This window comes from Lygodium microphyllum, chromosome 28, assembly GCF_053477565.2.
Source record: "Lygodium microphyllum isolate KBCC chromosome 28, Lygodium_microphyllum_v1.1.10, whole genome shotgun sequence".
NCBI lineage: Eukaryota > Viridiplantae > Streptophyta > Polypodiopsida > Schizaeales > Lygodiaceae > Lygodium > Lygodium microphyllum.
In genome coordinates, this window is record NC_141162.1 from 99,457,816 (window position 1) to 99,474,225 (window position 16,410).

General features: G+C 45.0%; 1 protein-coding gene across 2 annotated transcripts in view; it reads right to left on the reverse strand.

Annotated features, from left to right (window-relative positions):
• Window positions 1-769: 769 nt before the first annotated feature.
• Window positions 770-16,410, reverse strand: part of LOC148011793 (uncharacterized) — a 52,743-nt gene continuing 37,102 nt past the window's right edge. Inside the window, exons 10-13 of one of the 2 annotated variants that reach the window (XR_015689328.1) lie at window positions 10,739-12,320; window positions 10,567-10,653; window positions 1,774-1,891; window positions 770-1,149 (exon numbers count right to left, since the gene is read on the reverse strand). Coding sequence is in view for 1 of the 2 variants with exons in the window: in XM_087670294.1 (XP_087526420.1) it covers window positions 1,085-1,149; window positions 10,567-10,653; window positions 10,739-12,320 (1,734 nt within the window). In the remaining variant the exon portion in view is untranslated. The remainder of the gene's footprint in view (window positions 1,150-1,773; window positions 1,892-10,566; window positions 10,654-10,738; window positions 12,321-16,410) is intronic. The other variant, XM_087670294.1, reaches the window with a different exon arrangement.

A 16,410-nucleotide genomic window follows, 5' to 3' on the forward strand; every position in this document is an offset into this window, starting at 1 on the left:
GAAGAATATGAGGAAATTAACCTCGCCCATTCCAGCGAACAAGATCAATCTTGACGCTGTCAGCTGTCATGTGCCCAACCTGCAAGCACGATGATTCCCCCGTGATCAGCATTAAGCCCATCAATAGAATTGTTGGAAGTTAAAGACGAGGAACGCCGTATGTCTCCAATGAGCCAGATCGTCGTCTTCTTACGGAAACCCACGATTCTCGAAGCAGTTGCTAAGCCGGCACCTCATCGAGTTGTTCCCACCCAGAGAGATTCGATTACTTCGTTGCCTACATGCCTTAGTGTGGTATCGTCGAACGGAAGCGATGCTGCATGTTACCAAAATCTTCAATGGAGTGTATAAATTGTGAACAGTCACTTAAAGACTCTTTTCTGTCACCGACTTGGCATGGAATCTGGGACATGCCGGCTGCTGTCTAATGTTGTTATGCATCTAAGGTTTTCTGATCGGTGGCCTTTGAAATGGAGGTTAGCCAACTAAGGAAGTAGTGACTGGGGCAAAAAGAAACTCTCCTGATCTTCATATGCTTTTATAGCTACTTCTTGGACCACGGAAGAGTGATCTTTGAAGGGTGGTAACAAGGTTAGCTGTAAATTTTCATGACAAGCGAGCAACAATCATCAGTCTCACAGCCAAGGTGCTTAGTTGTTCTCAGCACCATTCTTGCAGTTGATTTATCAGACTCTCTTGAGTTCATCTAACATGATGGAATGACATTTGGCACCAAATATTACAGTGGTAATTATATGCTCTTCTTTGCTTGTTGAGAAAATTATAAGTAATATGACTGCCGTAGACAGTTACAAACCAACCTCAGTCTCTCTACTTGGGGTTGTGAATAATTGCGATCCACTCACTCTTGAGCAAATGCTGCTCCAAATGAAACAACATACTATCGAATGTGTAGCACCTTTTACAAATAAAGGTGCATATTCACAATGTGATATTAAAAAGTCCTTGCCAGTTTACAAGAAAGCTCAGTTTCTATACCTACAAAGAGTATGTTGATTACCTCCTGAAACTAAAAGTCATGACCTCTCCAGCGTTTGCCGCCCCGAATTAACTGTGACAGGCCTTATCGTGACTTTCCCTCTGTATTTTTGCTGCGGAAGGAGGACAGTGAAAAGAAGGATCTTGGAGCTGGAAGTTAAACAGAAAACAACATTTAGTGCAATGACTTTTTATCACGTTCAAAACATAATACAGCATCAAGTCCACATGATATACTGAAACAGCGAACCCTAAAGCTCCAAAAAAACAAATTAAAGTTTGTGAACCAATCATTGGTGCAATCCCTAAAACAGAGAGTAAATGGCAATTTAATGGTTAGAACAGAGTCCGACTAGCTAGTCTATCTACTATCAACTGCCTGCACCTGGTCAGATTGACATGAGAACTGTCCTCAGGAAGATCTATCTGCAACTTGCCAATCTAGCTTTGCAACGCAAAGTACTTGTGAAATGATCATGTGGCCAAGAAGAACAAAAATTGAGCAAATCGTTTAGGACATACATCTGTTTAGCTCCAAGGCTTCTTGATTGCCTACCAAAACTTTGTAAGGGCTTCTGGATTACTCTTGACAAAGTCTGGAGCCACTAGTTGAAGTTTCAGGTAACGCTGAAGCAGTGTATTATAACCACTCAGGAAGCATTGAGAAGTGATGAGGATTTAGAAGCTCACCATGCACTCGTAAAGACCTATAGAGGCCACAAGTTGCCTCGCCTATCTATTAAGCACAATTATTGTTCAATGTGGAACTCATACCTCCCTAACTGAAGTGGGCAAGCACCGACTGCTCCATGCCTCTGGTGTGGCTAAACACTAACTTAGCCATCAACATGTTACCGACCAAGTCCAGATTGCATTCCCTATGGAGAAGTCACTGGACAATGTACAAGAAACTAAATCAGTCAATTCAAGGTTAGAGGCTAGATTGCAGGATAATAATAGATCTGCTATAGCTAGAGAAATGGAGAAAGACAGAAAGTCACAATAACATCTGCAAAAGGCCAAAATGACCTTGTAGACTAACAAGAGTACATCAGTACTTTGGAATACATCATCACGGATTTAAACATAGGGCTTTCATATCATCCAACCAGAGTTATCAACCCAAAAGATCTCAAATGGGCTGCTGCACTATGGATTGAGCTCACAAACTTATGAAGATTGGTAACTTGAACTAAGATACTAAATCAAAATTGATCAAAGTGAAATGAGCTAGTGCTTGTCAAGCCTGCCTCAAAATTAGCTAAAATGATAAAGTCATAGTATTGGCTCAGTTCCTTCAGCTCTCATACAGCCCCAGCAAGAATTCCTAATCACATTAAATTACATATGAATTTCTGAAGTTCCGGTAGAAGAGCTAAATCAAAAACTCAAAAAGGTTCTAAAAAAGGGAATAACAGGCATTGCCACAATCATCCCAGTTAACCCACATCTTCACTAGGTCTCAATCAGCCTTTGCCTTCATCACCTCATTCCCATCCTCAGCATTTGGTGTCCTGCCCTCTGATCAACATCTCCTGCTGCAGCAACATCATTTGCTGCTGTCCATGATGCTGTGCAGCATGCTGCCCTCCTGTACTGTCATACTGCCCCTGCTGCTGCTGTTCAGTCATCTGCTGTCACCAACCTGCCTCTTGACAGCTGCATTTCCAGCCCTGCAGTCATTCTCAAGACTGATCATCTCTCTCCAGGCATATCTGCACTGATTCAGACTGCTCCAGCCTAAAGACTTGTGTTTTGCTGCTGCCCAGCATCTCCTCAGCATTGGGCCTTGGCTGTGCATGAACTACTGCATCATGGCTCTCCTCCTGCCATCATAATGGTCCTCTCCATCACCACCTGGCATCCAGTATTGGTGTTTTGCTGCTCTCAAGATCCATCAAAGTATGACACACTCCATCCCTCAGCTTATTCCCACGTGCGATAGTGACTATCAAATAGATCATAGCCCTTTGCTCCTTGAGCATCCCTAGTATCATGCCTAGCATATTGTTGGCCATCTCATGGACTACCCATTGATGCCCTTTGCTCCTTTTGGGCCCTAGCTAATTAAAATGTTACTTGAGACAATCAGGACAATTAGTACACCCAGCATAACCAGGGCTAGGTTTTGCTAGGACATAGTCCTAGAGTTTTCTAGTTATGGTCATTTTGTGCATTCTACGACAACAATCTGGTCATTATTCAATGTCGAGATCTGATCATGTACTTTCATTTATTCACTTATGATTGAGTATCTTTGTGCTTCAACTCTCTCTCTCTTTTTCGTAAAGGGTAATTGTATTAATTACGAAAAAAGTACAAGTTTACTTGATTACAAGATACATGATGGCACTAAGCCATCATGTGAAACGGTTCTAGTTCTGAGAGTTACAAGGTCATGGCAAAAAGATATAGAGGAAATTGCCATATGCCAGGGACGCAAGTCCTCCCGGGAAAGTAAGTCAGAATGTTGAAGAAGATCTATCTGCCAATACAAGAGACCCTTAAGCCTAGCAATATGCCGCTGAACATTACAGGCGGAATCAAAAAGAAAAGCATTCCGAATGGTCCAGTTATGCCAACAGCCCCAATATCGAAGAAAGTGAAACACGAGCTTCATATGTGGCTGTGCCGGTGTTGGGTATTTGGGCTGCACAAAGACCCAATCGAAGGGCCTTAGCGAGAAACCAACCACTGCTCTCCAAACGGCTGACAAGAACGACCATATTTTCTTAGCGATAGGGCAAGAAATAAATCGGTGACGGGCAGATTCGACACTGGTGGTGCAAAAGAAACAGTTGCCATTGGATATTCGTCGCTTGGAAAGAGCCGAAGCAAGCGGAAGACCCCCAATCATCACCCTCCAAAGAAAGACCTTATATTTGAAGGGTGTCTTGTTCAGCCACCCTTCCATCACAGTTGCCCTCCACCATGACCGGGATTTACGTAATCCCCATAGAGCATTAGCTTTAGTGACCAGCCAGTGATGATCTTTAATCAGAAGATGATAGACCTGGTTAGCGGAAGCGTTGCCTAAACTCAGCCGGCCTTCAAAGTCCCAATCTTGCCAAGGACGATCCGAAGCAAGGGCAGGAAAGGGTTGTCTGCTCTGGAGCACCATCAAAAGCTGTTCCCATAAATGCCTGTATCCACGAGGGATCCTAAAGATCCTCCTGGCTGTACGAAATGATATTAACACATTGCGACTGGCAAGGGTGGCATCCGCGACTGAAGTTAAGCCCAAACGTGCCATACGGTTGAATTGTGGTCGAAGCTCTTGTTTACCTTTCCATGAAAGTAACCGCGAGACTGCCAGCAATTCCAGTTGAAAAGAATTAGCAACTAAGCGATCCTCCGCCGGATGCCACTGAGCCTTCCAGAGGACCAGTTTCCAGGAACATACCAAATGGGTAAGCAGTGATGAAGAGAAACAAGAGAATCGGGAATCGGCATTAAGAACATGCCACCACGAACTCTGGATTTGGGTATTGCCATGCCGAAGCCCATGCTCCTCTAGGAAATAATGGGCTATAACGACCCACGGATGATGATCTGAGCACATGGCGCGGAAAAGAGACCAACGGAGAGCCAGCATGTGAGTTTGGGCATCCAAAATAGCTCCTCCACCCATGCGTTTGGGGGTGCACGCATGCGACCAAGAAATCCAGGAAATGCCTGCATGCAAGGAATCTTTCTTCCATAACATGAAACGAATAAACTGAGTCAGAGCATTCAGAGTAGTAGTAGTCCAGGGCAGCAAGGGCAAGAAATATGTGAGCATCGGCAACATAATTGTCTGGGCTACTTTGAGGCGAACATGGAATGGCCAAGCCTAAGACTTCCAATACAGGAACTTAGCTGCCAGTTTCTGAGAAGTCCACTGTAGAAGCTGCTTTGAGGGAACATCAACGCCCAAGGGGTAGCCAAGATGCCTGGCAATGGAGCCACGAGGCACAACGATACCCTGCCAGTTCAATGACTGCAAATCCGACTCCGTGCAGCTGAGAATGGCTGATTTCAACGCATTGATGCGAAGGCCGGAAGCCTGACCAAAGAGAGCCCAAACACCCAATGCTTTGCGAAGGTCATCCTTATCCGCCCGCAGAATCATAAAACTGTCATCAGCCAAGGATTGACTAATGAAATGTTGTCCAGAAGGAAGCGACAATCCAGCCAACTAAGTGGAAGCTGCCATATGAGATAACATCGAAAGAACCGGATGAGTCGCAAGGGCAAAGAAGAGCGGGCTCAATGGGCACCCCTGTCTGACAGACCGGGGAAGGGCAAATGGCTCGGTAACGCCTCCATTCAACATGACTCTCGAAGACGCCGCTGCACTGATGATGTAGATCAGTCGAGACATCCGATCACCAAAGCCCATAGCAAACATAAGCTCTGCAACAAAAGACCAGTCCAGATAGTCGAAAGCCTTTTCCAGGTCCAATTGAATCAGTACGACCTCCTGATTAGAATGCCGTGCATAATCAATCGCCAGTTGCGCATTTAATATATTGTGCAGAATGTTTCGGCCCTTAATGAAACCATATTGAAGAGGATGCACAATGGCAGGGAGATGCTTGTGGAGCCGATTCGCCATTACTTTGGAAAAGATTTTGTACATAGAACCCATTAAAGAAATTGGGCGCCAATGTTTCAACATAGACGGCGAAGGAACCTTCGGAAGCAATTTAATAAGACCTTTTTTCCATGAGGAAGGCATAATCCCCGTTTCCCACACCTGCTGAAACAAAGCCGTCAATGGTTTCGCCAATTGGGTAGCAAAAACCTCAAAGAACTCATTGGTGAAACCATCCCAGCTAGGACTTTTATCCTTGGGTAAGTGTAACAAAACATCCATAACCTCCACCTCACAAATATCTGACTCCATAGTGGCTTGCATGTCCTGCAGAACCTGATTACGAACCAGGTCATAAAAAACTAAACGGGCCTGAGTAGTTTGGGCTGAAGGTGGAGAAGTGGAACCAAAGTAGGTCGATGAAATAATTCCTACACATATGCACAATAGTCTGCAGATCAAGGACCAGGTGCCCGTCTGCATCCAGAAGTCTAGTCATATTCTCTCTAGCAGGAGAGGCATGGAGGGCTCGAAAGAACTTATGAGTCTGACACGCATTATCTTGCAAAGTCTCCGTCAGATGCTGCAATTTGGCCTGCTGATACGATTTCAACTGAAACTCTTGAATAAGATGAGCCACACGCATTGCCAGTGCTAGTAGAAATTCATCATCTGGAGTGTCCATCAGCAGAGAACGGACCAAAGCCAGCAAGTCCTCCGCTGCTTGCCGACGCTGTCGACAAAGAGAGGCATGATGGATTCCATACTGCCGAGCAACCCGCTGCACATTAGAGAGCAATTGTTCAAACGAAGCAATGCCCTGAGAGGAGAAGTCCAGTAAGAATCTATCAATCAATTGCTGCATATAACCCTGAAAGATTGCATGATTCAAATAAGACGAGTTAAAACGCAAAGGGAGCCGCTCCAGAAATCGCTTAAAAGGTGCAATGGGTTGTGCAAGCATCTCAAGCTGCAGAGGAAAATGGTCCGACAATGCATATTGCTGCAACACTTTCATTTCAAGCATCTCAGGGAGGAAATCATCATTCTGCATGATGTATATGCAGTCCAGCCGCGACCATGTTGTTGCATACTGAGCGGAATGGAAAGTAAACCCTGTAGAAGACGGGTGCAGCCAGGACCAGAGATCTTGCTTAAGAACAGCAAGAGCCAACTCATGCCACCTACGGCTTTCCGGCGCGTCCATTACCGAATGCTCCGATGTGGACTGCGAAGAATCAACACACACATATTGAAATCTCCCATGAAGAGGCCCCGTCTGCCAAGTGACAAAGAAGTCTGCAATGTATGCCAAAGCTCCCGGCGCGATAAAGGATCATTCGGAGCATAGAGACCAAGTAACCATAAGATTTCTCCATCGAATAAAATTTCAATCACCACAAAGTGGCCATGCACATCATTTTTAATAAGAAGAGGTTGATATTTTTCGTGTACAATCATGAGCACACCAGAATAACGCATGGCCTGTGTCCCTGCATAGAACAGACGAAAGCCATGGCAATCTACAACTTTTCCAGCTTCACCGTGACTCTTGTGTTCAACAGCACACAAGACATCCCACTGATTCTCATGCGATACAGTCCACATGGCATGTTGCTTATGGCGAAAACAGATTCCTCGCACATTCCAAGTGGCTATTTTCATGTGTTTTTTGTAAAAGAAAATCAGATACGAGGCACAGCTTGCCTCGATTTGACCTTTTCTGCGAGAATGTCCAAGACTCCCTCATCCAAGAAATCAGCCAACATGGCAAAAGAGTTCTGCGGACTAGATTTGGAGGTAGACGGCATATCTGCTGGCTTGGGAATGGAGCGGGGATAACGACGATCCCACGGGGTAATGACGTTGCCTCTGGTATCAAAAGCCAGCTTAGCTGGTGGACCCTTTGGACGATCCGAATACACTCTCCGAGTGGGCTGAGGATGGGGGGCAGAGGAAGCCATCGCAGGAGGAGAGTGCTCCGACGGCAACATTTCTTTCCTGCGCATATAAGTACGCATGGAATCTTGTGACGCAGAAGGCACAGAATTCTCCATGCCAGCAACCACCCTGTTTCCTTTTTTTGCGCGTACTTCAACCCAGTCTGTGCCATGGGAATCTAAAACCGAAACCTGTTGTTTACCTTTATCCAGAGCTTTAGGTGGGTGAATAGCATCCTGCGATGGGACATCATATACCATATCTTCCATGGGTAGCGCAACATGCCCAGCATCTGAAGTGTGTTGCTGTTCTGGGCATTCGGCCATGAAATGCCCTAATTTTCCACAGGAAAAGCAGTGTCCTGCAAAATTGCCCCATTTCAAACGAAAGTGAAAGGGATGCATGCCAGAGCAATTAAGACGTAACCACGCAGGCCTTTTCCTGGTAGTGTCCCATAACATACATAAGCGATTACGATTCACTACCCTTAAACTTGGAGGGACCAGAACCGTGCCCACAGCAGCCATGGCGTCCTTCAACAGTGGCCAATAAACAGCCGGGCAATTTTCCACTTCAACCCATACACGGCACTCCCGTTGTAGCAGGCGCTGAAAATCTGCCATTGGGCGCCATGGTACAACATGGACCAAACGACGATCAAGAAACAGAGGCAGTTTAGACAGAAGAGCAACACGGTGCATCTCAGATTTTAACAACACCTCAAAAAAACCTCGGGGCCCCACAAAAATCTCTTCAACACATTCCCCTTGTAGCAGACTGTGCAGCCACTGGCGAATACGGGAAAGCTGGGGGATTCTACCAGTGAAGAAGAGTATCACCGCACGATCATAAAATACTGAAAAGGAGCGTAAGACAGATTTGGGGTCAACAGTGGCTTCCAAAACATCTTCCGGTGCAGAGTCAGAAAAGGCTTCCTGATTACGTTGAACATAATCGCCAAGTAGAGTGTTGGCAAACTCTAGCAAATGCTCCCAGTCAACATCCTGAGAGTCTGCAGAGTCTGAAGCAACCTGAGCATAGGAACATTCCTGATGATCCATTGACTCCTCCGAAGTGTGCTTGGTGCGTTTGCCTGCAGGCCGAAAGTCAGGAGCAGTGGGCATCTCTTCATTGCACAGAACCATATCATCAAGTTCCTCGGTATCAGAGCCTAGACCAAGCGCTGCCACCGTTTGGTCTATAAAATCCAGGTCCAAGCCAGCCATGGTGTATCACTGTGTACACCGGTCAAAGGCCGAACGAAGATCTCACGGGAGGCAGGAATGCACAGGCCGTTCTTCCTCTTTCTCAGGCAAAACGGACCCAGCACGGGACTGACGAAGAAGCTTGGGAAGCGCGTGCGCAGAAACAGACGGCCACTGTGCAGAGAAGGCACGTCCGCAGGCAGAGAAGGGCTCGTTCCCTTTGCTGGCTCACGCTGTCGCGCGCTTTGTGTGGCAACCTGGGTGTGACTGGCTGCTGGCCCTTGGTGGCAAAACGGGCAGATCAGGGCGGGCAGCAGGCAGGGGGCAATGGAACGTCCAGGCAGAGGGCGAGCTCTCTCTCTCTCTCTCTCTGCGGTGCGCACTGTAGAGCAACCAGCTGTTCGCAGATAGGCAGGGGCAGGAGTCGAGCCGCAGGGTCGAACAGACCCCACGCGGGTCCGAGGGGCGAACGCAGGCAGCGCGTGAGGCAGAGGAGCACGTCGGCGGGTCAGGAGAGGCGCGTCAGATCCTCTCGCTCTCTCTCTCGGACGGGCACGGACAACGGCGATGGCGACTGACGGGCACGGGCACAGGCGGGCGAGCACGGCGACCGTCGAGCACAGGCGGACGAGCACGGACGACGGCGACTATCGCGGCGCAGACAAGCAACTGAGGCGGCGGAGACAAGCGATGGCGTGTCAGGCGACGGCGGCGACAAACGCGACAATGGCGTGTCAGGGTTTCGGTCCCGCTCCCGCCATCACCCTCTCTCTCTCTCTTTCTCTCTCTCTCTCTCTCTCTCTCTCTCTCTCTCTCTCTCTCTCTCTCTCTCTCTCTCTCTCTCTCTCTCTCTCTCTCTCTCTCTCTCTCTCTCTCTCTCTCTCTCTCTCTCTCTCTCTCTCTCTCTCTCTCTCTCTCTCTCTCTCTCTCTCTCTCTCTCTCATAAAGGACAATACTATTAATTACTGAAAAAGTCAAGAGTCACATATGAGCTAAGTGGGTGGCACAGTAACGGAGGAAATTGCCATATGCCATAAGACCAAATCCTCCCGAGGGAGAAGCCCTACATGCTGCAGAATATCCAACTCCAGTAAAGGAGCCCTTTCAATCAAGCAATGTGACTCTGAATACCTAAATGGGCTTGGTCATTCTCTCAGTACATGGAGCTGCCCCCAATGATTTGGAAGCTGTTCACTTTTCGCATCTAGTTTTGTGTCTCCTGATCTTAATGGGTCGCGAGGCATAGGGCCAAAGTCATGATATTCCAATTATAGCCCAAGAACTTCTGGCAGTGGTGATCTCATCACCCAACTGGAGAGCATACTTAATTGGATGATTTTAGGATCAGTCTGTGCTGAGGTGACTTCTCAACTAGTTACAATCATATATGCATCTCAGGCAATGGCATTGATGTACTCTTTCCCTTAAGGTTTCCCTGTAGCAGAAACATTGACCTGGCAGGCTCGTGCAATGAATACAAAATACAATGGTCTCTGTTGAGTCAAACTACTTTGTGCATACAAAAGATTTATGTAAAGGATTCAAACTTAACTCTGATTACTATGATCTGATGCTTCTATCAGGATCATCAAGTGCCTGGGAGGAGTATTTACCACTGATGCTGTATGCAATCAATGATAAATTCAGGACACTTCAAAATCTCTGAGCAGACTAAGTGATACCAGATGCAGGTGACACGAGGTCACTATCACATATTTTCAAGCAATATGGCATAATCAGCTGTATTCTTTCTTTCCCTGAATATCCAACAAGAAAACCATACAGATAAGAGGACAAATGACAATTTGCATTCAAAAGGCACCAGCAAAAACACAAGTGATTTACCTTTCAGTAACGTGCTGCCAGAAAGATGGTCTTCCCGTAGCTTAAAATTTGCAGGAGGAGCTGGGATAGAGCTCCGTACAGAATTGACTGAAATCGGACAAAATGTCAACAGTGAGTTACCTGCGATGGATACAACTGTATAGACTTTCATTATTACCAGCTGTAAAATTACCTGCCCCATGATCTTGGAAAAGGTATTGATCCCCAGCATCAAAACCCCTCTCCACCAACCTTGTTTTTGTGAGTGAATCATCACATGATTGTCTAACAACGTCCTCTGCATCATCATCTCCTTCAGATGTTGTTGATGCAGAAACACAATCCATTGCAATTGTTTCAGATGCACGACTTTTTCTCCCAAAATGCAGAAGCCTTTTGAAACCTTTTGCTGGTTCTTTGGCTGTAGAGTTTGATTTCTGAGAACCACCAAACAGTCTCTGGCCACGAAGAAGATCACTCTCTCCGTTAAAGCAGGCTTGTGAAGAGTTCCATGAAGCAGGACTATCTGATGGAGATTCCAAAGGTGTAGCTGCGTGAGGACTGAATCGTCCAGAGAAAATGCCAGTTTGTGTGGAAGAATTGGTTGATGAAACAGCTGCAAGAGAAAATGGCACTACTACACGCTGCTGTGCAAGTGAAGTTTCCTGGAAAGAGGCTGCAGAGGCACCTACAGATATTCTCCGTTCTGATGATTCATTGGTTCTGTGAGCAACAAGCTGTGACAATGGCACAGACACTGTTCCACTCTTGGGCCCTGAACTTGAAAGTCCAGCAAATGAATACTGTGGAACAGAAAATGAGGTCTCAAATAAACCATCTTGAAGATCCCCTTCATTGGGTGATCGATCACCAGATGTGCTATAGACCTTAGAAAAAGCAGGTCTCAGATTTTCTTCACATTCAAGAGAACCATGTAAACCATCAATCCTTTGAGACTCCATAGAGCCTTCTAGTTCACAGGCTTCTCTTCTACCTGTGTGATCACTGCCAGTCATCTCCCTGCTCATGATCGAATCTGAAGAAACCTCTTCATCTGAACAACCAAAACCGTCTGGAAAAGCAGAAATGTTTTGATTACGGCCATCATGCGTGAAATAATTTGCTTCCTTATTTGAAGAAATGGGTGTACGCTTCCAAGTTTCACTCAATGATTCTACAAACTTTTGGTCTTGAGCTGTGTGTGATTCTGAAAGTGCACCCTGTGAAGGGATACCTGCTCGATCAACAGCAGATGAATAACTTTTCCTTTGTTGTTGCCTTTCCTCCTCTTGACCTGCTGCAGGTAAGATACCACTTTCTATGCTATTGTCATTCTCAGCCAAAGGAGTATTATTGCTAACCGGACGCAGATTTCCATTTGCCTTTGGATAAATTCTTGCAGAGCTTGCAGGTCGTCCAGAATTAAGCTTACTTGTCTCTTTCTTCCACTCCGCGACATTGGAAACAGACCTGCTAACAGAGTTATCTGATGCAATAGCAGGGCTTGTTGTTCCTGATTTTCGTTGACCTAGTATGCCTACCAAAGTGTTCTTCGATGTCGTTCTCGGTGATGATATAGCTGCACTACGCATAGTGCTGCGTGGAGCTGTTACACATTTTTGAAGTGTTGGAACAGTCTTCTTAGCAGACTCTGGCTTTTCCCCTGACACATATGTTTTGGAAGCAGGAGAAGATGGACAGTCATAAAGCTGTTCCTGCATCTGCAAACGACGACCATCTTGTTCCATCCATGCATTGTCATCTCCCTGCTCATCCTGTCAGATAGTACATGGAACAAGTCAAGCACATAAGTAAATCTATGTTTATCATGTAAGCTGACCTTTGTTCTAAGTAATGCTGCAGGAGTATATTATATAAAAACAAATCCCTATTTAAGCATGGCATCTCATATGCTTAGTATAAATGATACATTAACAAGGAGGGAAATCACAAAGAATAACAATTTACAGTGTTGTGATTGTGAGTCTTCGTGGTCTGACGACCCAACAGAAGTGTTTGAGAAGGCTTCTAAGGGAGCATTAGCATCCTGTTTTAACACTTTACATCTCATTCTATAGCTGGATGATACAATATGTTAAGAGTTCTTTCTTTTTGATAAGCTGTTCTTTACTGATTCCCTGCTGCTGCATGAGAACGTCCCAAGTCCTAACACACCATAAAACCATCTTCACTTCTTGCAGGAAAAAAAACCCCAACCCCTTTCTTTTGTTAAGCAACATGGTAATTTCCTTCTTATGAAGGTATATAATGAACTATCAGAGTACCGATTTTGTCCACTGTTAGGATCGTTTAAGGTTTGTGTCACCCTCCACCACCCTCTTCTAGAATCTCTCCATTCAAGAAGGCCCTCTCCCGCATCCACATCCACCTGGTGAATGGGCCAACCATGATGGGCTACAAGACTAAATTACCCTAATAGAAAGCATACGTGCAGTGGGAGCTCAGATCTCCAAGTGATGCACTCCCAAAATACAGCAGTGAGACGAGAGTCCTCAGCTGTAGAATAGCTGGCACAATGGAAGGGGTAGGATAGAAAGGGAGAAAGAAAGAGACTGCAGAAGCAGACAGAGAGAACTGTAGAAAGGCAGGATTAAGATGGCATTGCTTGCTGCTGTCGTCTGCATTGGACTGCATGTTGCTGAACTCAAATGGGCTGGAGTGGTTATCAGAGAACTTGGTCAGTCTGAAAACTGCTGCCATGAACAAGGCAAGGTCTGCAAATCTGCAAAATGCAGGTCTGCTTCTATGAATGGCCCTTGGAGGCTTAGGAGGCACTCAGTGTGGCTGCATCAGCAAACAAGATCAGCTATGAAGACTTTTATCATAAGCTATGTAGATCCAGACTGCAACACTCCCATAAACAACAAGCAATCAAGACTCCATGGCAAGGAAAGGCCTTGCACTCTAACACCATGATGGAAATAGAGGTGCATGTAGAGCCGACAGCAAGGAAAGAATGGATATGATGATGGAATGAGGTAAAGTGTGCTAAGCTACCAAAGATTTAGCCTAAATTACTCTTATAACTACTGGCTAATTTCTCCGGTTCTCATACAGCCCCAAAACTGCAAATTTAGAAACTTAATCCAGTAGGAAAAATGGCTCAAGAGTCAAAACATTGTATAAATGGGGGACTTGGGACCTGGCCACATTTATCCAAGCACCCCTATTCCTCAATCAACTTTCATCATAATCAATGCACATCCTGAATGTGCCATCTTTCTTTTGAACAAGAAGAACCGGTGAACAAAATGGTGAGCTACTTGGCCTAATTAGCCCACGGTTGAGTAGGTCTTCGACTTGCTTTCTGATTTCTTCTTGTTGAGGACGGCTCACACAGTATGGTGCTATATTAGGAGGAGAACTGCTCGTGATAATATCAATATGATGGTCTTTTGGCCTTTCTGGGGGAAGCTGATAAGGAAGATCTTCCGAAAAACAATCTTTATACTTTTCCAAGAGCTGAAGTCGCTCTTGGTTTTCAGCATTCATATTATCTTTTACATCAGTGACATAAAGCAAACAACATTGAACACAATCCTTAATTGCTCTAGAGACTTGCATATGGCTTACCATAGGTATGGTGTCTCCAGAAACTCCAGCTTGGATCTCGTACTTCTTGCCTTTGTTGGTGAGTTCTACCTTCTTTTTCTGAGAGAAGATGGTTGAATCTACTCTATGATTCCAGGGCATGCCAAGAATCACATCGCAACCATCAAGGTCTCCGATACAGAAGGTATCTTCGTCACTGTAGCCTTGAATTTGAAACTTGAGCTTGCCAATGTAGGATATCACAGTCTTCACTGTGTCACCTTCATCAGCATTTAAAGCTTAGCGAACTTCTGCCGGAGTGTCCATCTCTTCATTCTTTAATCCAAGCTCTTTAGCTTATTGCAAGGAAATGATATTTTCATTCGCCCCAAGATCTATCAAGAATAGTGCTTGCTTACCTTGCAACTGTCCCCAAGCTTTTAATAATTTGCGCGTCTCTGGAGTGTGAGTTGTCTTTGCAACTACATCACTGATAGCATTGATTTTCACTGGCGACTTAGGCTTGTTGTCAGAAACCTTGCTTTGTCCCTTGTTTGGACATTGCTTCACTATATGGCCTGTTTGTCCACATTTAAAGCACTTCCCTTCTTTCATGAAGCGTTGCTTTTCTTCTTCGGAAAGTTGCTTTGCTTGTGGGTATAGATTGGAGCGAAATTGAGGAGCATTAGGAGGTGCATAGGGCTTTATCTTCTTTTGATTTGATGGCTGCTTTTGCCGCTGTTTTTGTCCTTCATTTGGGGCTGAATACTCCTCATCGTCAGCTACTCTCTTGTTATCATTCTTTTGGAATGATTTGTTGCCATTGTGCTCCATTTCCCATGTCTCAGCATGGTCAATGAGTTCCCTGAGATTGATCTTCTTTTCAAGTTGAGATAGTGACTTAGTCTTCTTCTTCTTCTTATGCCTTCGTCCATGCTCGGATCTTGAGGTTAAAGATGATGAAGTGCTTGATGGGGATGAAGATGGAGACGAGGGTGAAGAATGTCGACGCCTTTGACGATGATGAGGTCTTCCACGAGAAGGGTGTGACTCTTCGTTACTAGAAGAGGATCCATCAGAATAGGCGCCAGAGGACTTTGAAGAAGAGGATGAGCTTCGACGCGATCTCTTTCTTTGTCTTGAAGTAGATGGGCTTCTTTCCTTGAATTCTTTGGGATTCTCAACTTTTTCTAGTTTGAGAAGTTGCTCATGAATTTGCTGATTCTCCTCTCTAAGACTTTGAATGGCTTGAAGTATAGCACTCGACTGATCCATTGAGACTCTTAAGAAAAAGAAAAAAAATATGCTCAAGCACTCAATGCAAGGGCTGAAAACAAACAAACTTATAATTGTAAGCACTACCAGTGTTGGGGGTGAGGACCGAGCCAAAGCTCTGATACCACTGTAAACGCCCCGAACAACGTAGTATGCTTAACAATTATGATATTCGCTTGTTTTCAAGATTTAATATAAAAGAGAATGAACACTTAAAGCTGAAAATGAAAATTACTCACAAAATTACAGCCATGAAAATGTAAAAGTAATGGAGACAAGATTGAGGGTTGAAGATGGGCAAACACCCCCCTTCCCCGAAGGAATGTATTTCTGCTCAACCCAAGTCCCTTAAGGAAGAGCTCAGTTACAATCAACCTGAGAGTGAGAAGAAGTAATTCTCACTCAAGTAATTCTCACTCTCACAAGGTCATGCAAAGATGTACAAACACACACGCATTATCTATTATGCAATGAGAAGAACTGATTTCTTTACAGTATGAGAGAAGAAAAAGGAGAAATCAGCCTTCTCCATCGTTGAACAGTAGTACATGGATAGGGCTTGCTTCTTGTTGCTAAAATGGAAGAAAGAGCTCGAGAAAGAGGTGCTATAATGAATTTACAGGCTTGCTGTCCTGTAAAACAGAAGTGATAGAAGAGGGAATATGGAGGAATTTGATAATGGAGAAGTGAGGAATGATGATAGGGATGGATGGGGCCAGTTTTTGGCTATCTGTGAGTGCTGTACATGAGTTTACAGCAAAGAAAAATGATGTTGAATGAAGAAAAACGAGCTCTTATTTATAGGAGAGGGAAGAGCTAGTACAAAAGGGGAAAGTGGAGTAGCACAAGACAAGTGTCCAGCCACATGTCATGAGATGTGACAAGTGGTGGGACACTTGGAAACTTGTGTGACAAGTGTCTTGACACTTGTCTCTTCTCTATGCCCTTCCTTCTTGGGTTGAATACTGTCAAGAATAGAAACAACCAAATTTAGTAAGCACAGTCAGAGTACAGAACTTACTATTTTTAGAATGACAT